The sequence below is a fragment of the Pipra filicauda genome, unplaced genomic scaffold, assembly GCF_003945595.2.
Source record: "Pipra filicauda isolate LSUMZ 115617 unplaced genomic scaffold, ASM394559v2 scaffold71_size5581439_pilon, whole genome shotgun sequence".
NCBI classification, from domain to species: Eukaryota; Metazoa; Chordata; class Aves; order Passeriformes; family Pipridae; genus Pipra; species Pipra filicauda.
In genome coordinates this window covers 1662320-1679233 of record NW_024104887.1, presented here as the reverse complement: position 1 = coordinate 1679233, position 16914 = coordinate 1662320, and the positions used below count along the sequence as shown (strand labels likewise).

The 16914-nt window shown below is 53.6% G+C and overlaps 1 protein-coding gene across 1 annotated transcript in view; it reads left to right on the top strand.

The window, feature by feature from the left end:
* Positions 1–16914, top strand: part of STX1A (syntaxin 1A) — a 66191-nt gene that overhangs the window by 41528 nt on the left and 7749 nt on the right. Inside the window, exons 4-6 of the mRNA XM_039389271.1 lie at positions 7437–7511; positions 9861–9934; positions 12504–12612. Coding sequence (XP_039245205.1) covers positions 7437–7511; positions 9861–9934; positions 12504–12612 — 258 coding nt within the window. The remainder of the gene's footprint in view (positions 1–7436; positions 7512–9860; positions 9935–12503; positions 12613–16914) is intronic.

Here is a 16914-nt window from a genome sequence, read left to right as displayed (position 1 = left end):
TTACACCAAATATCTCTGCTGCAAGAACAATTAAAACTCCAGAAAATTCCAATTGCTCGTTTGTGATCCCAAATTCAGCCTAGTTTGTGTTCCTGAATCCTGAAAGAAATATTTATATGGCTGGAGTGTGAAACCCCCTTGGGCAGGACCCCTGTGCAGCCCCACTGCTCATATGCAGGTGTCAGCACAAGGGATTCCTGGTGATCTGGATGATCCCAACTTGCTCCTTGATATCAAGTGCTCATGGAATAAATTGAAAGCACTTTATCCTCCCTGCATTCTTCAGTGTTTCTTACCACTTCTCTGTACCTCCTATTCCTGGAGCTTTACTTGCCACAGATTTATATTCATCTCCATTTTCCCATACATGGTGAGGAGAAGGAGGAGAATATTTTCCCACCCTCTCCCAGTGGCACAGAAACTGGAGCTGGAGAACCCACCCAGCAGCCTGAAGGACAGGCTGAAGTTTTTGTGAGGTACTTAAAGAAGAGCAGAAACCTCTCAGCCATTTTGGTGCATTAATAAAGGAAAATGGGAGAATAATGCAGAAAGGACACAAACATGCGGGAAGTGCTTTTTTTTTTGGGGAAAACACGTGGTGTATATTATGCTGATTAAATTCCAACATTCCAATAGTAAATCAGGTTGTTGCTAAACAGTCAATACCAAAAATAGACTCTGCTGGATCCAGGCTACCTGAAGGTATTGATTGGGAAGTTTTCCAGGAGCTGAGTAAGGTGGTGCCTTTGCCGTTTGTGTTGATTTCCAATAATTCCTGGCATACCTGGCAGGCACAAGGAGCTTTTTTAAAGAGAGAGGGAATGAGCTGAGTAATTATTGACTGATTAACCCGACCTTGCTTCTGGGAAAAATAAATGGAGTATTAGAAGTGGAATTTGATCAGGAGAATTAAAGGAGGCTAAGACAGTTAGTGCCGTCTGTGTTGTAAAAATAGAGCTGAGGAGCTTTAGTTGGTACCTGTGCCCTCAGTGCCCGTGGGAGGCCTGGGGTGGCTTTGCTGTGAACCCCAGCACTGCATCCCAAGTGTCCTCTGTCCATCCTGCAGCCGATGGGGGTTTGTGTGTGGCTCCAGGTGGGATGGGAGCGGGTGGTAGAGGGACTTGTGTGCTTGTGGTGGTGTTCAGTGCCAACCTGGAGCTAACGGGGTGGATGGAAGGGCTTGGAGGAGAGCATGGCAAGGGAAGGAGCGTTTGGTCATCAGTCAGCTGATTTCTCCCAGAGAGTTGAACATCCCCAAACCCTGGGGACGATGCTGCAGGGCTCTGTCAGATGGGCACATTTGCAGCAGGTGGGAGCAGCATCCGCAGCCATTCGCTCACATAAATTTTGCTGCCTTAATTGGGTGCCCCTCGTGGAGCTGGGATGAGTCCCCGGGGGTGCAGCCGCCTGCAGCGCCCACCAGATCCTGTGCTTCCATCAGAGCTTCCATCAGGTCCGCTGCCTGCTTTTAATTAAAAGATCTCCTAAACTCCCCCTGCTTTGAGCTGTTGATCCTTGCTGCTTCCTGCCAGCTCAGCGACCTCCCGCTTTCCCAACAGCTGCTCCGGTGGAGCTGTAAGCTGGAATACAGGCGTGGGATGTGTTGGGCTGAGGATGCTGGAGATGAGCTGTGGGTCCGGGTTTGCTGCTGAGTGTGTTGGCAGGAAGCTCCCCGAGCCCGCTGCAGGCAGGATGGGCAGCAGATTTTGGGAGCTGTGGGTTCAAGCTCACACCAGTGTCCAGGCATGAGGTCATTTACATGACCCTCCTTCATCCCTCACTGTCTGCAAACTGATGTTTTAGTGTTAATTGGGGAAAAAATGAAATCCAACTTTCTCTGAAAACGGAGAAACTGGAGCAAGGCACTACACTGCACCAGCTCTGCTCCTTGCACAGGGTTATCACCAAACCACAGTCATTTGGTGGGAGCACTGTGATCCCCTCATTTGTGCTGCTGGATCATAAACAGCCAGCAAGTGGCTGCAGGAGAAGCTGTTGTTGTCAGCAAGTGTGGCCAGTGGGACCAGGGCAGGGACCATCCCCCTGTGCTGGGCACTGCTGGGGCACCTCAAGTCCTGGGATCAATTTTGTCTTCCTCACAACAAGGAAGACACTGAGGGGCTGGAGCGTGTCCAGGGAAAGGAACAGAGCTGGGGAAGGGGCTGGAGCACCAGAAGGAGCTGAAGGAGCTGGAGGTGCTCAGCCTGGAGAAAAGGAGGCTCAGGAGGGACCTCACTCTCTTCAACTCCTTGACAGGAGGGGGTGCCAGGGGAAGGGTCGGGCTCTGTTCCCAGGAAACAAGGGACAGGACAAAAGGAAATAACTTCAAGTTGCTCCAGGGGAGGTTTAGGTTTGATATTAGGGAAAATGTGTTCACTGAAAGGGTGGTTAAGCTCTGGCACAGGCTGTGCAGGGCAGTGGTGGATGTCAAAAGTCAAAAACTACAATTTAATCTGTTGTGGGTCACCACAAAACACAGGTGGACAGACGAGGCGTTTCAGGGAACACTTTTCCTCCCAGGGGATCCCTAAAGCTTTTCAGTCCCTTCTGTGCATCATCTCTGTTCTCTTCCTGTATAAAAGCCCAGTGACATTTTGCACTGACCTTGAACCCTGGCAGTGTCTCTCCTTGCTGCACCTCAAGCAAGATTTGTCCCTCCTGGCATGCAGGAAGTTAAAAATCCCAGGGCTGCTGGTCCTTCCTGATGGCACTGGATGTCTCCCGTGCCCTCGCTCCTGGCGAAGGCAGATGGACGACCTCGCCGTGTCCTGTTTCTGCAGCTCAGCAGGCAGCTGGAGCTCCTTGTGTCGCTTCTTTGTGGAAGGGACAGCCCCAGCTCTGCTTGGAGCAGCTCTCTCCTGTCCCCCCTCTGCCTGCTCCCCATTCTGTCACACCTGCTGCAGATGGTTGTGTTGAGCAGAGCTGAAAAAACAAGAAAATTCGGGAAGGGTTGAGTCAGTGTCTGATGATTTTCTTCTTGTTTTCCGTAGCTTGAATAAATAAGTTTCAATGTCAGGCTCTGAGCTCTGTTTCCAAGAATAAACGTCAGCCTTTGGGAACTGAAGGACTACACAGAGGTCACTGATGTCCCAAATGTCTTTTGGCAAATGGAACTTCAGCTGGAACGTCCTTCTCCACAGGGTGCTCTCCATCCATCCCTCTATCCCTCCATCCATCCATCCCCCAGGCTGTGCTGGTACGGGGGATTGCCCTGACCCAGGTACAGGACCTTTCTAGCCAATCTCCTCCCTGGTGGCTTTTACAACAGGTTTCATTTGTACTGCTTTAAGGCCATGAAACACTGTGGAAAATGTTTCAGCCAACTCTGTAGATCCCTAGAAAGGATTCCTTATGGTTTGCTTCCAGACACCAGATCATTGTGGGGCTTCCAGGTCTGTGCTTCCTCTTTGCATTCACCTTTAAAAAATACTCAACATTCAGTAAGTGGAAGTGCCAAGATAAACAAGAAAGGTTTATTTATTTTTTTTTCATTTCCTTCAAGGAACTGTGCTCAGGATATTCTTTCATTTTTTTTATTGAAAGAACTAAGTCTTTGCCAAAAAGATTGTTCTTCCCAGCTTTGCCAGGTAACTCAACTGGAAATTAGTTTGGAATTGTGCCTTTCTCGATGACGTTGGTTGGTTGCTGTCAGTAAAGACTTGCAGGTTGCAAAGGTAAAGATTTCTTAGTCCCAAAAAGGAGTGAGGCAGCTCGAGGCTGAGCACCCTGTGAGCAGAGTCACGTCACTGTGACACCCAGGGGAGCTGCAGCGGGGGGGGACAGCACCTGCCCTTCACTGTGAGGGGTGGAGGACTGTGCCTACCTGCTCCTGCCTGCTCTCCTGCCTGCTCCTGCCCATTTCTGCTTGCTCCTGCCTACCTGCCTGCTGCACCTGCCTGCTCCTGATGGAGCTTGCCTGCATGCCTGTTCCTGCTTGCTGCTCCTGCCTGCTCCTACCTGCTCCTGCCTGCTGCTCCTGCTGCTCCTGCCTGTTCCTGCCTGTTCCTGCCTGCTGCTCCTGCTGCTCCTGCCTGTTCCTGCCTGCTGCTCCTGCCTGCTCCTGCCTGTTCCTGCCTGCTGCTCCTGCCTGCTCCTGCCTGTCTGCTGCTCCTACCTGCTCCTACCTGCTCCTGCTTGCCTGCTTCTCCTGCCTGGCTGTTCCTACCTGCCTGTTCCTGCCTGCCTGCCTGCTACTCCTGCCTACCCGCTCCTGTGTGCTTGCCTGCAGTGTTACCAGCCTGGGCTGGGTGTTTGCTGTCTGCCAGACAGGTGCCCCATTTGCTGCTGGCAGAGGAAGGAGAAAGAGCTCCCACCTCTGCCCGCACCCCTGCCTGCACCCCTGCCTCCCCTGCACTGCCTGGGTTGCCTCCTGGACAAGGTCACAGCAGGCCCTGGGGCTTCTCGGGGACACAAGACTTGACCTTGGACCAAAGCCTCCTCCTCCCTCCCAGCGGGGACCAGGGACGTGGCCCCACGTGCTGGTGGCCATGGGGACATCCCTGCTCCCGCTGCAGCAGAGCAGACATTCCAGGTGGGCTGTGGGATGTGGGGAGCCTGACCCATCCCCTGAAACATCCCCTCTCCCCCCTCAGTGCCGCTCTGGCGTGGGGTGACACCGACCGTAGCGTGACAGTGTTGTGGTACTTGAGCTTCCCGTGGCTGGATGTCACTCTCTGGGAATGGTTAAATAGATCTGAGTGAGTCACTTAAACAGACGCCGTGGATGTGAAAATAATTGTCTGGGCAGCCTGTGCCTGCCAGGCCGCCAAGTAATCCTCACACGGCCTGTGACTCAAAGCCAGCCAGAAGGAGAGTTCTCTCTGCTGCTCAGTTGGAAATATTTTGAGGAAGGCACCCAGCTCCCGTTCCCTGTCCCCTGCATCCCTCTGTGTGGTCCTGTCCCCATCCTGAGTGGCCACCACAGGACTGTGCTCACTACCTACCCTGTGCATCCTCAGTGGCAACATCATGGCAGCGTATCATGGGATCATAAGGATCCTTAAAGATCATCTCATCCCACCCCCTGCCATGGGCAGGGACACTTTCCACTAGTCCAGGTTGCTCCAAGCCCTGTCCTGCCTGGCTTTGAACACTATCAGGGATGGGGCAGCCACAGCTCCTCTGGACAACCTCTGCCAGGGCCTCCCCATCCACACAAGGAAGAATTTCCTCCTAATGTCTAATTAAAACCTGCCCTCTGACGGTGAGAAGCCACTCCCCCTTGTCCTGTCCCTCCATCCCTTGTCCCCAGTCCCTCTCCTGCTCTCCTGGAGCCCCTTTAGACCCTGCAAGGGGCTCTCAGGTCTCCCTGGAACCTTCTCTTCTCCAGGCTGAACCCCCCCAGCTCTCCCAGCCTGGCTTCAGAGCAGAGGGGCTCAAGTCCTCAGAATATCTCTGTGGCCTCCTCTGAACATCTCTGTGGCCTCCTCTGAACTCTATCCAGCAGCTCCATGTCCTTCCTATGTTGGAGGCCCCCATTCTGGAGGCAACACTGAAGGGCAGTGTAGAGTCTCACAAGGGCAGAGTAGAGAGGGAGAATCCCTCAGCCCAGTTTAACAGGGAGAAGGGAAAGTACAAGGCAGTGAGTTATGTGAAATTGTTTAATAGGATCGAGGGTGGATATGGGTGGGAAGGGGATATGGATGAGAAGGGGCCTTGGAGGTCCCTGGCCCCTCCAGCAAGTCCACTGGATCTGGTTGCTCAGCCACATACTGAATATCCTTAAGGAAGGATGTCCCGCAGCCTCTCTGGGTCCAGTATTTGACTGCCTTCATGACCGTTGTTTTTTCCAATATCTAATTTGCATTTTGCTGTCCCAGCTTGGTCCAGCACTGGTTGTCCTGTCCCTGTGCACCCTGGAACTTCAGCAGGAAGCTGAAGGTCACTTCCAAGGACCAGCAGGATGCCTGGCCCCAGCTTCTCACCACCCTCCTGCAGGGCAGTCGCAGGCAGCAGTAGGAACTCCCTTGGCTTTCCAGGTGGACAGTCCCAACTCCCTTTTGTTCATGGCAGTCCTGGGTCCTTGTCTGCTTCCCCAGCCTGGATGGTTTCAGGGAGTTACTCAGCCCAGGCTGGTTCATTGCTTTATTAAGAAACAATCATTAATTCCTTATTATTACAATTATTAATTTCTTATTATTATAATTTCTTCTTATTTATTTACTTCTTATTTTTACAAGTTCTTTCAAGAATGGGAAAAAAATAGATAATTAGTCACTTAAATGAGAACTCAAACTGAAAATATCCTCTTCCTGTCCCTGCATTTGTGCTCATTCTCTAGCAAATATTGGGGGGTGAAGGAATTCACAGATGTGTCCCTTTTCTCCTTTTCCCAATAGTGCTGAAGTTCATAGCTCTGGGTCAGGAATGTGTACAGCCTCTGGTACGATGGGACCTTCCCCCAGCACATTGCCATCATCAGGATTTTCTAATTATGCCTGTGACTGGCAGCTGGCATTGGAGCCATTGACGTGACTCAGTCAGTGTGCCTCATCTATATTAAACAATGTTTTATTTAATTAAGTCTTGATCTCATCAAAATCAAGAGGGAGCGTTGGGGTGGCAGCAGGGAGGGCAGGGCACAGATGAGTACTGGAATGCTGGGCACAGGGATGTGCCCCTGCTCCAGCCCTGCTGTGTCTGGGGGTCCAGCAGTTTCTGGAGCACAGGACGCTGTGGGGCACAGCTGCACGTCCTGGCTCCATCAAGGACATGCTGGTTTCTGGGAGAGGAACTTGGATGAGATCAGACTCACAGGATGGTTTGGGTTAGAAGGGACCTTAAAGACCATTGAATTCCAATCCTCCCGCCATGGGCAGGGACACCTTCCACTGTCCCAGGTTGCTCCGAGTCCTGTCCAACCTGACCTTGGACACTTCCAGGGATGGGGCAGCCACAGCTTCTCTGGGCAACCTGTGCCAGGGCCCACCACCCTCGTGGTCCAACATTTCTTCCCCATGTCCAACCTGACCCTACCCTTGTTCAGTTTAACCCTGTTGTCCTGAGTTGGGACCCCAGAGCTGGAGGTAGCTCCAGGGGGGTCTCAGGACTGTGAGGAGAGTCCAGCGTGGAGTGAGAGGTGGAAATGCTCTCAGTCTATGGGTGGGAGTTCTCCCAGTCTAGGTGGGGGGAGTGCTCCCACTTTGGAGGTGGAAGTGCTCCCAGTCTGGAGGCAGGAGTGCTCCCAGTCCAGGGGGTGGGAGTGCTCCCAGTCTGGGGGTGGAAATGCTCCCAGTCCAGGGGGTGGGAGTGCTCCCAGTCTGGGGGTGGAAGTGCTCCCAGGCAGGGGGTGGGAGTGCTCCCAGTCTGGGGGTGGAAGTGCTCCCAGGCAGGGGGTGGGAGTGCTCCCAGCTCTGATCTCCACACACTGCAGGGCCAGGCAGCAGATTTTTGCAGTGTCTCCAACATATCCATGTTGCTCTTTCCTCTCTCCCCAGAAACGAAGGAGGAGCTGGAAGAGCTGATGTCTGACATAAAGAAGACGGCGAACAAAGTGCGCTCCAAGCTAAAGAGTGAGTGTTGGCTCGTGATGGAGCTGTGGAGCTCTGCCCAGAGCACTCCTATCCTGGGGGTGCACCCAGGGATGGGCATCACCTTCCCTCCCCCTGCACCCTCCAGCTGCTTTTATTTGCCCTTTGTGAATTTGCCCCCTTGTGCCCTGTTCCCAGGATGGAGATGAGGGAATGGGGCCACGAGCACCTGGTGGCGTCCAAGCCAGTCCTGTGCCACCACCACTGGCAGGTGTTGGGCTCTGGGCAAACCCCTGGCACAGCCAAAGGGGGGGCTCCAGGGCTGGGTGGGTGAAGATGTGCTGCTGTGGGACGTGCTGCAGGACATGACCTTCAGTTTCCACCACTGGAACAGTCAGTCAGTCTGTCTGACAATGAGTGAGAACAACGTGAGTGTTAGCCTGCTGATGGACAGGGTTGTGCTGGAGCACTCAGATGAGCCCAGAATTCCATGACTGGACTCCAGGGATTCGGGGGGTCAGTGAGGACACTCTGGTGCAGCTTGGATTTGTCTCTGGTAGTCTTGGACACCAGGGTGGGATTTGGTTGAGATTGGTGCAGGAGACCTGGCTGTCTGAAGGGTGGGAGAGGAGCTGGTGCTTGTCCCATGGCAAAACAAAAATCCTTTTCCATTAGTGTTTTGTTTGGTGTTTTTTAAGAGGCTTTGAGAGCCTGAAGGATTGCAGGACAGGCTTCAACTCCTGTTTTCTGCTTCCAGAAAAGACTCCCTGGTACCATGTTTACCTGGAGCAGAGGATGATTAGTCCTTGTGCTTTGTCCCAAATCGCCTCGTGGCCAGCATGATCAATGACAGAAAACAGTCAGGACTGATCCAAAACAACATCTGCTGACAACAAACTGACTTCTTCAGGCCAGATATTGCTCATGCAGGGGCTAATTCTAATTACCAGCTTCTTGGGAAAATGTGATTTTATTAATTATCATAAATGCCCAGTGTTTGCCAATACTGTTCCTTGGGAATGGGTTTGTGACGAGGGTGAAGGAAGCCCAGTTGCTGATGGAATACACTGAGCTGTGCTGGAGGTTGAGGGGGCAGTTCCAGGGAATGGGGAGCCTCTGCTGCAGGAGGAACCTGCCCCATGCTGGGCTCGAGGGACCTGCTCCAGTGGGGAAGGTGCTGGGAACAGCCGGGCTCAGAGAGCTGTGGGACGTCAGCATTGGGAATGGGGTCTTCAGCCACACTGAGGGGATGCCACCAGCTCACACCTGGTGGTTTACATGGAGATGTGTGTACCTGCAGGCTGGCCAGCCTCCTGATGGGAGCTTCCTTCTAGGCTTTATAAGTCCCTGAAATTAAGTCTTTGAATTAGCAGGTCCTGAGCTGGCCTTGAGGAGAAGGTTTCATAGAATCCTAAAGGATGCAATGGTTCAGGTTGGAAGAGACCTTAAAGACCATCTTGTTCCACCCCACTGCCATGGGCAGGGACACCTTCCACTAGACCAGGCTGCTCCAAGCCCTGTCCAACCTGGCCTTGGATAGTTCCAGGGATGGGGCAAGATTGCACTGCCCTCATCTGTGCCAACCCTCCTGCCCTGCAGTCCTGTGCCCTCTCCCTGCCCAAACCATGGTGGGACATGGGGCACTGCTCCTCCCTGACATGATTCATGGGCTTTGGGCAGTGAGGGCTTCATCTCAATTAGCTGCATAATTAAAGGGGCAGATCCCTGCCCTGCTGCAGGGCTGCTCAGCATGGTGAAGTGCATTTTTGCCAGCCTGGTGAGTCCTCCCTGTACCAGGCTGGGCAGCTGGAGGAGCTGCTATTTTTAGGGTCCCTGGAGAAGTCTTGAGGTTTGGTACTTTGCAGAGACATTTTAGCTCTGGGTTTCCTCCTCCTGAGTCGCTGGGCAGAACAGCTCTCCATTTGGTTTGAGTACTGACCTGGGCATCGTATCAGTTTTGTATGGAAATCCTGGCTCACCTGCCTGGGAATGACAGTGCTGCCCTTGACAGCCCCAAATCTCAGCCAGTGGCCAGGCACCAGGTGTTTTGCAGTCATGAAATGGGGCTTTGCTGCCAGCCCAGGCTGAATGTCAGGCCGGAGTCAGGAGTTGGGAACTCCTCGATCCAAAGGCTTCAGTCTTTCACAGTCCCTTTGCCAAACAATCCCTTTCCTTTGGTCAGGCATTGGAACAGGCTCTCCAGGGAAGTGGTGGAGTCACCATTCTTGGAAGTGTTCAGAAGTTAGTAGATGTGCCATTTGGTGCTGTGCTTTCGCGGGCATGAGGTCGAAGTTTGGATTTGATGATCATGGAGGTCTTTTCCAACCTTCTTGATTCTGTGATTCTTCTCCAAACAGCACAAAATAATCTGTGTCCTTCTACCCCTACCAGGTATTGAGCAGAGTATTGAACAAGAGGAAGGACTGAACAGGTCATCGGCTGACCTGCGGATAAGGAAAACTCAGGTGAGTCTCTGCCCTCTGGCACCAGGAGGACAGGAATTGGCAGCTGAGGGATTCCAGGAGGTGCTGGGAGAGGTGGGCTGTGCTTGGCTATAGAACAGCCTTCTCTAAGTGAAGCTCTGTCTCCTGCCCCACCGTGCAAGGTTGCTTTGTAGTTTTTTTTACCTTCTGGTGATGCTTTGGTGAGAGAGCACCCCGGGGGGATGCAGCCATTGCTCCAGCCTGGAATCTGCCCCTGTGTCACTGCAGTGCCTGGTCTGGGGGATGTGGATGAAGACAAAACATCTCAGAGCCTTGCTCTGCAGCCAGGAGTGAGGTTTAGCAAATTATTAAAGGGATAAAGGCAACAGGAGCTGCCACTGTTGCTCTTCATCACCTGGGGTGGGATCCAGATGTGGATCTGCGGCTCTCACGGGGGTCCTGCACACACACAGCTCAGTAAAAGTCCTGCTTTCTCCACACTCTGCAGTGGTGCTGAAAGAGTTCTGGTGTTTATAGTTTGTTTATCTCCCTCTCAGTCTGAGAAGCCACTCGCAGAGCCTGCTCTCCCATCCGCAGTCGGTGCTGGATCGATATGGCAGTGATGATAACAGATCACCTCTGCAGAGGCAGCTCCCAGCTGGAACCCCAGCACCCCCCAGCTCCACACTCTGCAAAGCTGGGGCAAGGGAAAGGCCCACCTGTCTCTAGGGCAGGTGGGACAGGGAATTGCTGGGGCACAGCAGAACCAAAGGATGGTGCAGTAGCAGGAGAGCAGCGAGTCCCCTGCAGGCAGCTCTGCTGTCCTTCCTGGAGGGACCCAGCATGGGCAGAGCTCTGCTGTGGTTGGAAAGGACCTTCAAAGATGATTCAGTCCAACCCCCTGCCATGGGCAGGGACACCTTCCACTAGCCCAGGTTGCTCCAAACCCTGTCCAACCTGGCCTTGAACACTTTAAGTGATGGGACAACCACAGCTTCTCTGGCTTGGGCTACCTTCCCCACATTTGAGGAGTGAAGAGTTGCTGGCCCTGGGTGAAACAACCCCATTTCCTAACTGAAGTTAGTATTTTCTGTTTAATGAGTTTCTTTCAAACACAAGGTACATTTTGGTATGCATTTGATTTGCTGTGAATATTCAGGTAGCTTTATTTAATAACTGAAAGCCATCTCAAGTGCTTTTTTTCCAGCCCATTTTGCATGAAACTCTGTGTTCCTTCAAAAATCAAATGCGTTTTGTAGACATGTGGGATGCCCGTGGGAACATAAAATAGCAATCTGAGAAAATAAACACTGAGTTAAATAACTTCTGAAGCAAAAGAGGTGTGGCGTGGTGTGCTGGCGAGCAGGAAGGGTGTCACTCAGCACCCAGGCTATATTTGACTGCAGATCAGCATAGGTTGGTAGTTTTCAGCTGAATGAGAATGAAGTGGATTTTAGGAAAAACAGTTTTGGAAAGGCAGTCGCTTGGATGGCATGTCATGGCATTGCTGGATTTTGGGCTGAGATGCTCAGGAGCTGTTCTGACCTTGCTCTGGGCCAGCACTTCTGGAGCAGAGGCTGGAGCTGTCGGGTGCGTTCGTGTGAGGTTTGAGGTGGAGGAGGGAGAAGATGAGCTGAGGCTGAGGCTGTGCCATAAATACTGTGCTGCTGCTGGCTCAGAGTAGCTGCAGAGCAAATCCAAGTGTATCCTCGAGATGTCTCCAGTGCTGTCTCCTGGAAGGAGGGCTGTGCTGGCTGGGGCTGCTCCAGGTGTGACAAGACCTGCACCAACACGGCTGGGTGCTGGTGCAACCAGGCACATCTGGCAGTCACCGTTCTCATGATGGGCAAAGACTGTCCAGAGAGAGGCAACAGAGCTGGAAAAGGGTCTAGAGAGTCATATGAGGAGTGGCTGAAGGAGCTGGGGGGGCTCAGCCTGAAGAAAAGGAGGCTCAGGGGGGACCTTCTCACTCTCTACAACTCCTTGACGGGAGGTTGGAGCCAGGTGGGGGTCAGGCTCTGCTCCCAGGGAACAAGGGACAGGACAAGAGGAAACGGCCTCAAGTTGCTCCAGGGGAGGTTCAGGCTGGATATCAGATAGAATTTCTCCATGGAAAGGATGATCAGGCATTGGAAGGGGCTGCCCAGGGAGTTGGTGGAGTCCCCATCCCTGGAGGTGTCCAAGGAATGATTGGAGGTGGCACTCAGTGCTCTGGGCTGGGGGACAGGGTGGGGATCAGGGCACAGGTTGGACTTGATGATCTCAGAGGCCTTTTCCAGCCAAAATGATTCTGTGATTCTGTAACTTTGAGCAGCCTTGGCCTCAGCTCCAGTTTGCTTGGGCACAAGTGGTGTGAGGGGGGTGCTGCCAACCACCCCAGGGTGTCCTCTGGGGGCTGGAGGCTGTGCTCAGGCTGAGGGGTGTCACCTGCTGCCACCTCCCCCTTAGTGCTCTGTCACACTCTCCAGAGCAGCGTTTGGGCTGGAAATGCCTTTGGGGTGGCTGGAGGTGCAGGGGGTGCTCAGGACTGAGCCTTCCCTGGCATGGGGATGGCAGGGCTCCCCCTCCTGCAGGACCCTCACCCCCCTCTCTCCTCCTCTCCCCTCCACAGCACTCCACACTGTCCCGCAAGTTCGTGGAGGTGATGTCCGAGTACAACGCCACGCAGACCGACTACCGGGAGCGCTGCAAGGGCAGGATCCAGAGGCAGCTGGAGATCAGTGAGTAAACCTGGAGCGGGAACACAGCTGGGCTGTGTGTGCCATGAGTCCACATCCTACACTGGCTCCTGATGGATCAGAACTGCTCCTGCAACTGGGTAGAGCTTCCCTGGAAAACGCAGGGGGGCAGAGGGGCCCATGGGTGTGACTGGGACACGGCTCCTGTGGGAGATGGGCAGGGGGTGATACCTTGAGTTTCAGTGGCAAAGCACATCCAGCAAAGCACATCCCGAAATGCTGCGGAGAGAGCGCCGGGAGCACAGGGAGAGGAATATCTTCCTTGTTTGCAGCTCGGTTTTAATTCGAAGGAGCTCATGGGAATTCCTGCCTCCCATGTGTGCTTTGCCCTTCCTCGGGGTGCTCTTCATCGTGGCTGAAGTGGGCTAAACGTGAAAGCAGAGAAGGGAGCTCTTGAGATGGGAGCACTCCCTGCTCCCAGCGGTTTGCCTTGCCCAGGAGGAGCAGGAGCCTCAGTGCCTGCCCCAGGCACCTCCCAGAACCCAGGACCTGATGGCTCTTAGCAGCAGTAATGTTGTTTTCTGTCCAAGGGAGGGGCCCTGGTGACACTTCTGAGGCTGGTGACACCTCACCCAGGTGACACCACCGTGGCACTATGATCTCTCTGAGTCATCCAGAGCCCATCGTCCAGGATAAGTCTGGTCCTGCCTGTCCACAAAACACTCTCCTGATGGTTCTGCTGGGCAGTCAGTGATACCTGGATAGTTTTAGAGCAATGGGATCATCTCCCAGCAAGGAAGAACCATGTCACCACCGTAATTAGGAGAATAAGCAAGGGGAAAGTCAGGGCATGCAGAGATTTAAAGAGATTTTTGTAAATAATCTCATTGTCAGAGGCGTCGTGGGGTTTGTGCTCGGAATGGAAGGATCTGAATCCTAGTCCTTTTTTTTAATCTCACAACCAAATGGATGTTTTTCTTCCTTTCAACAACTCAGTGTGAATGATGACAGGAGGTCTGTGAGTCAGAGTGGTGTCCTTGGTGGTCTCCTGTGGGAATGTCTTTCATGGGCTGGGATGCCTGGAAATCTGGGTGCTGTGGGGTTTCTGTGGAGGGCTCGAGGGAGACTCAGCTGTGCAAGCCTCTGTTAAAATTAGTCTTTCTGATGTATAATAGTAACAGGGCTGTCCCAGGGTGGCTGGATGAGAAGGCTGACTGACACGAGGCTCAACAAGAGCTTGCTAGTTTGCTGTAAAGCAGGATGATGTGTCACTGCTCCAGCTGCCTGACTCATTCATCAGCCAACGTCATCCTGCAGGTGACAGCTGAGGGGTGGCTTGTCATGTGAACAGGAATTTAAGGTATCCCTGTGCCTTCCTCTGAGAGAGGAGATTTGGGAGGACTCACCCGTATCCCTGATTGGTTGCAGACCTGAAGGAAACCTTCTCCTTGTTCTCCTACTGGATTTTGGAAGGACTTTGCTGCTCTACTTAAATTCTGGAGATACATCAAGTTATACTTGTGTTTGCTCTGTCTGTCCTGCCGGGCTGCTGGTGCCTGACAGAGCCTGATGGCTGCAGGAAAAGGGCTGCTCAGGATTCCCTGTGGAGCAGTGAAGGATGCAGGGGAGGTGTCCCAGTTCCTGACAGTGAGGGACCTGCATTCCCTTTGGGATGGAGGTGTGGAGCAGGTGCAGAGGCAGGGTGGGGTTGTGCTGGGGAGCGACACAGTCCTCTACACAGTCCAGGTGGGATTCCCACATCCGGACAGCGGGAAATCTCTCCTGGCAGAAAGGCTCATCAAAAGGAACAGCTTATGGAGGTTTTACTGCCTGGCCTGGGGCTCTGCTTGGCCTGGGGTGTCCCAGGCAATGCCTTCGGCTCCGGCTGCTCCGGGGGCTCCTGTGCAGGCTCTGTGGAGCAGAGCTCAGCTGGGATGTGGCGACTGCACTAAAGCTCCACGAAATCCTCAGCTCTCACTTTTAGCTGAGAGATCCAAAGATAGAAAGTGCTGGGAGCTCTGACAGCAAAGCCAGTAAATCACTCGGGTTTTGGAAGTGTGAGAGCAGGGAGTTTTCAGCAGCTCCAGGGGGGCTCCCCAGCGCCCAGCAAGCTCCTCCATCCTCACCACATCTGCTCCTGGCTCTGCAATAGGACAGCTGCAGAGCTGGTGATGTGAAATCACTGCCCCGGGCCATAGCCACCCCCTGGGGCTCCCCACAGCCCTCTCAGGATCTGTCCCTTCTCCTTGTGTAAGCGCTGCTATGTCTGTGTGTGTGCCAGAGGTTGTGCCTCAGTGACCATCACCATCACCCTGCCCAACCAGAAGCATGTCTGATGGGATGAAGTGGATCTCTCCTCTCCTTCTCCATCCCCCTTTCCTTCTGCATCTCCCTTTCCATCTTCTTCCCCTCCCTTCCCATCCCCTCCCCTTCCCATCCCCTCCCCTCCCCTCCCCTCTCCCACTGCTTCTACTTCAACCTTAATCGTTGGCCTCGCCCCTTCCTTACTTACTTTGCTCTGTTCCCAAGCACTCCAACATCACAGGTGCCATGGAGGAATCACAGGATGACTGTGGAGGGATGGCAGGATGCTCCATGTCCTGGGGCTGGTGACAGCAGGACAGATGTGCAGTGGTTGGACCGTGCCCCCTGTCTGCTGCCAGGAGCTGTGTCCCCCCCTGCACTGCCTGTGGTGGGAGTTGTCACTCCTTCATTTCTTTCCTCTCCATTTTGTCCATTAGGAGAAATTATATCTTAAATCTAATTAGTTTTTGCTCCCGGAGAAATTGGATTTGGAGCTTGGAGGAGCTCTCTGTGGTGGGTGTGCAGCTGAAGCTGTGGAGGTGCTGTGCAGACACTGCTTGTTTTTGGAACAGTTTTGTTATGTGTAAGACTGAGGAGCCAAAAATAAAGCATCTGCTGCCTCCGAGGGCACTGCGAGAATTCGTCGGTGCCCACCCTGCTGTGCCAGGCCAGCTGAACTGGTGTGCAGAACAACGAGCTGTGGGTGCATCCCACTCTGAGCCAAGAGGATTCAGGGCCCTGGCAGCTCATCTGGGCTGCCCCAGGTGATTCCAGAGCTGATTTAGGGTTCCTGTGGCACTTTCATCTCAGGAATGACCACAGGATTTATCTTGAGTGCAGATGCTGGCACAGTGCTGGCCACTGGCCCTGCCACCCCTCCCCAGGATGAGCAGAAGGGCCCTGAGGGCCAGGGAGGTTGTTGGCACTTTGTGACATGCTGGGCAGGTTTTTGTAGCAGAAACCTTCTCATCCTGACCCCAGCTTGGGCAGTGCCAGACCTGTCTGAGCTGAGGGATGGCCAAGTGGATCAGTGACTCTCACATGTGGGCAGACAGGACAGCACTATCAATCTCTCCATGAGTTGTAGGGATTTGAGTCTGATGAGAGCTTAAAAACCAGCTCCAGACAGAGGATCCCAGCCTTGGGAAGGTGCCTTGGCCTCGGTGTGTCCAGCCCGAGCCCCAGCTGTGGCTCTGTGGTTGGTTGTGCAGCCCTGCTGCTGGAAGGAGGGATATTGCCACTGGAAGGAGGGATATTGCCACTGGAAGGAGGGATATTACCAGCCCGAGGAGCCCAGCTGAGCCCTTTTAATTCAGCCACGGTGTGTTGGACTCCTGCAGCCCCGAGGTGCCTCAAGTCTTCCCTATTTATAGGCCATCTGTGTGCAGAATTGGGCAAACTGGCATCAGCTGGGTGGTGGGGGAGAGCTGTGCCACTGGAGGCTTCCCTGGGAGCTTCCCTCACACCCTGCTGGGGCCACTCTGCCCCATCCCCTGGGAGCTGGTCCATGGGGACGGTCACTCCATCCAGGTGGGCATTCCCACCAAAGGCTGTGCCTTGAGGTGGGAATTCTCCTCAGTGGCTTCATGTCCACCTGTCCCAGAGCTTCCAATGGCCCTGGGCACTCTCTCTTTCCATTCTCTCCCTGCCAGCTCAGAGCTGAGGTTGCTTCTCCCCATGTGCTGCAGCTCCCACCAAGCTCTGGGCTGCTTGTCTTGTTGGCAGAGCTGCTTCTCCCCAGGAAACTTTAATTTCTAGAGTTGCCAAGTAAGAAGCAAATGTACCTTGGAGCTCTCTGGGGAGGCACAGGTCCAATTCTCAGGATTTTCCAGTGTTTTGCCAAGTTTCTGGGCAGTAGAGTTCCCCCAGGCTGCTCTCCCTTTGCAGTGACTCCGTCCTTTCACTCCAGTTCGTGGCTGTGCTGTGGCTCTGTGGTGATGTGGGCAGCAGATCAGGCAGGTACCCAGCACTCTTTGAGCTGATTTCATTGCTGTGGAAGAGCTAATGACAGCTTTTCCAAACCAGGAAACCTGGCCAGGA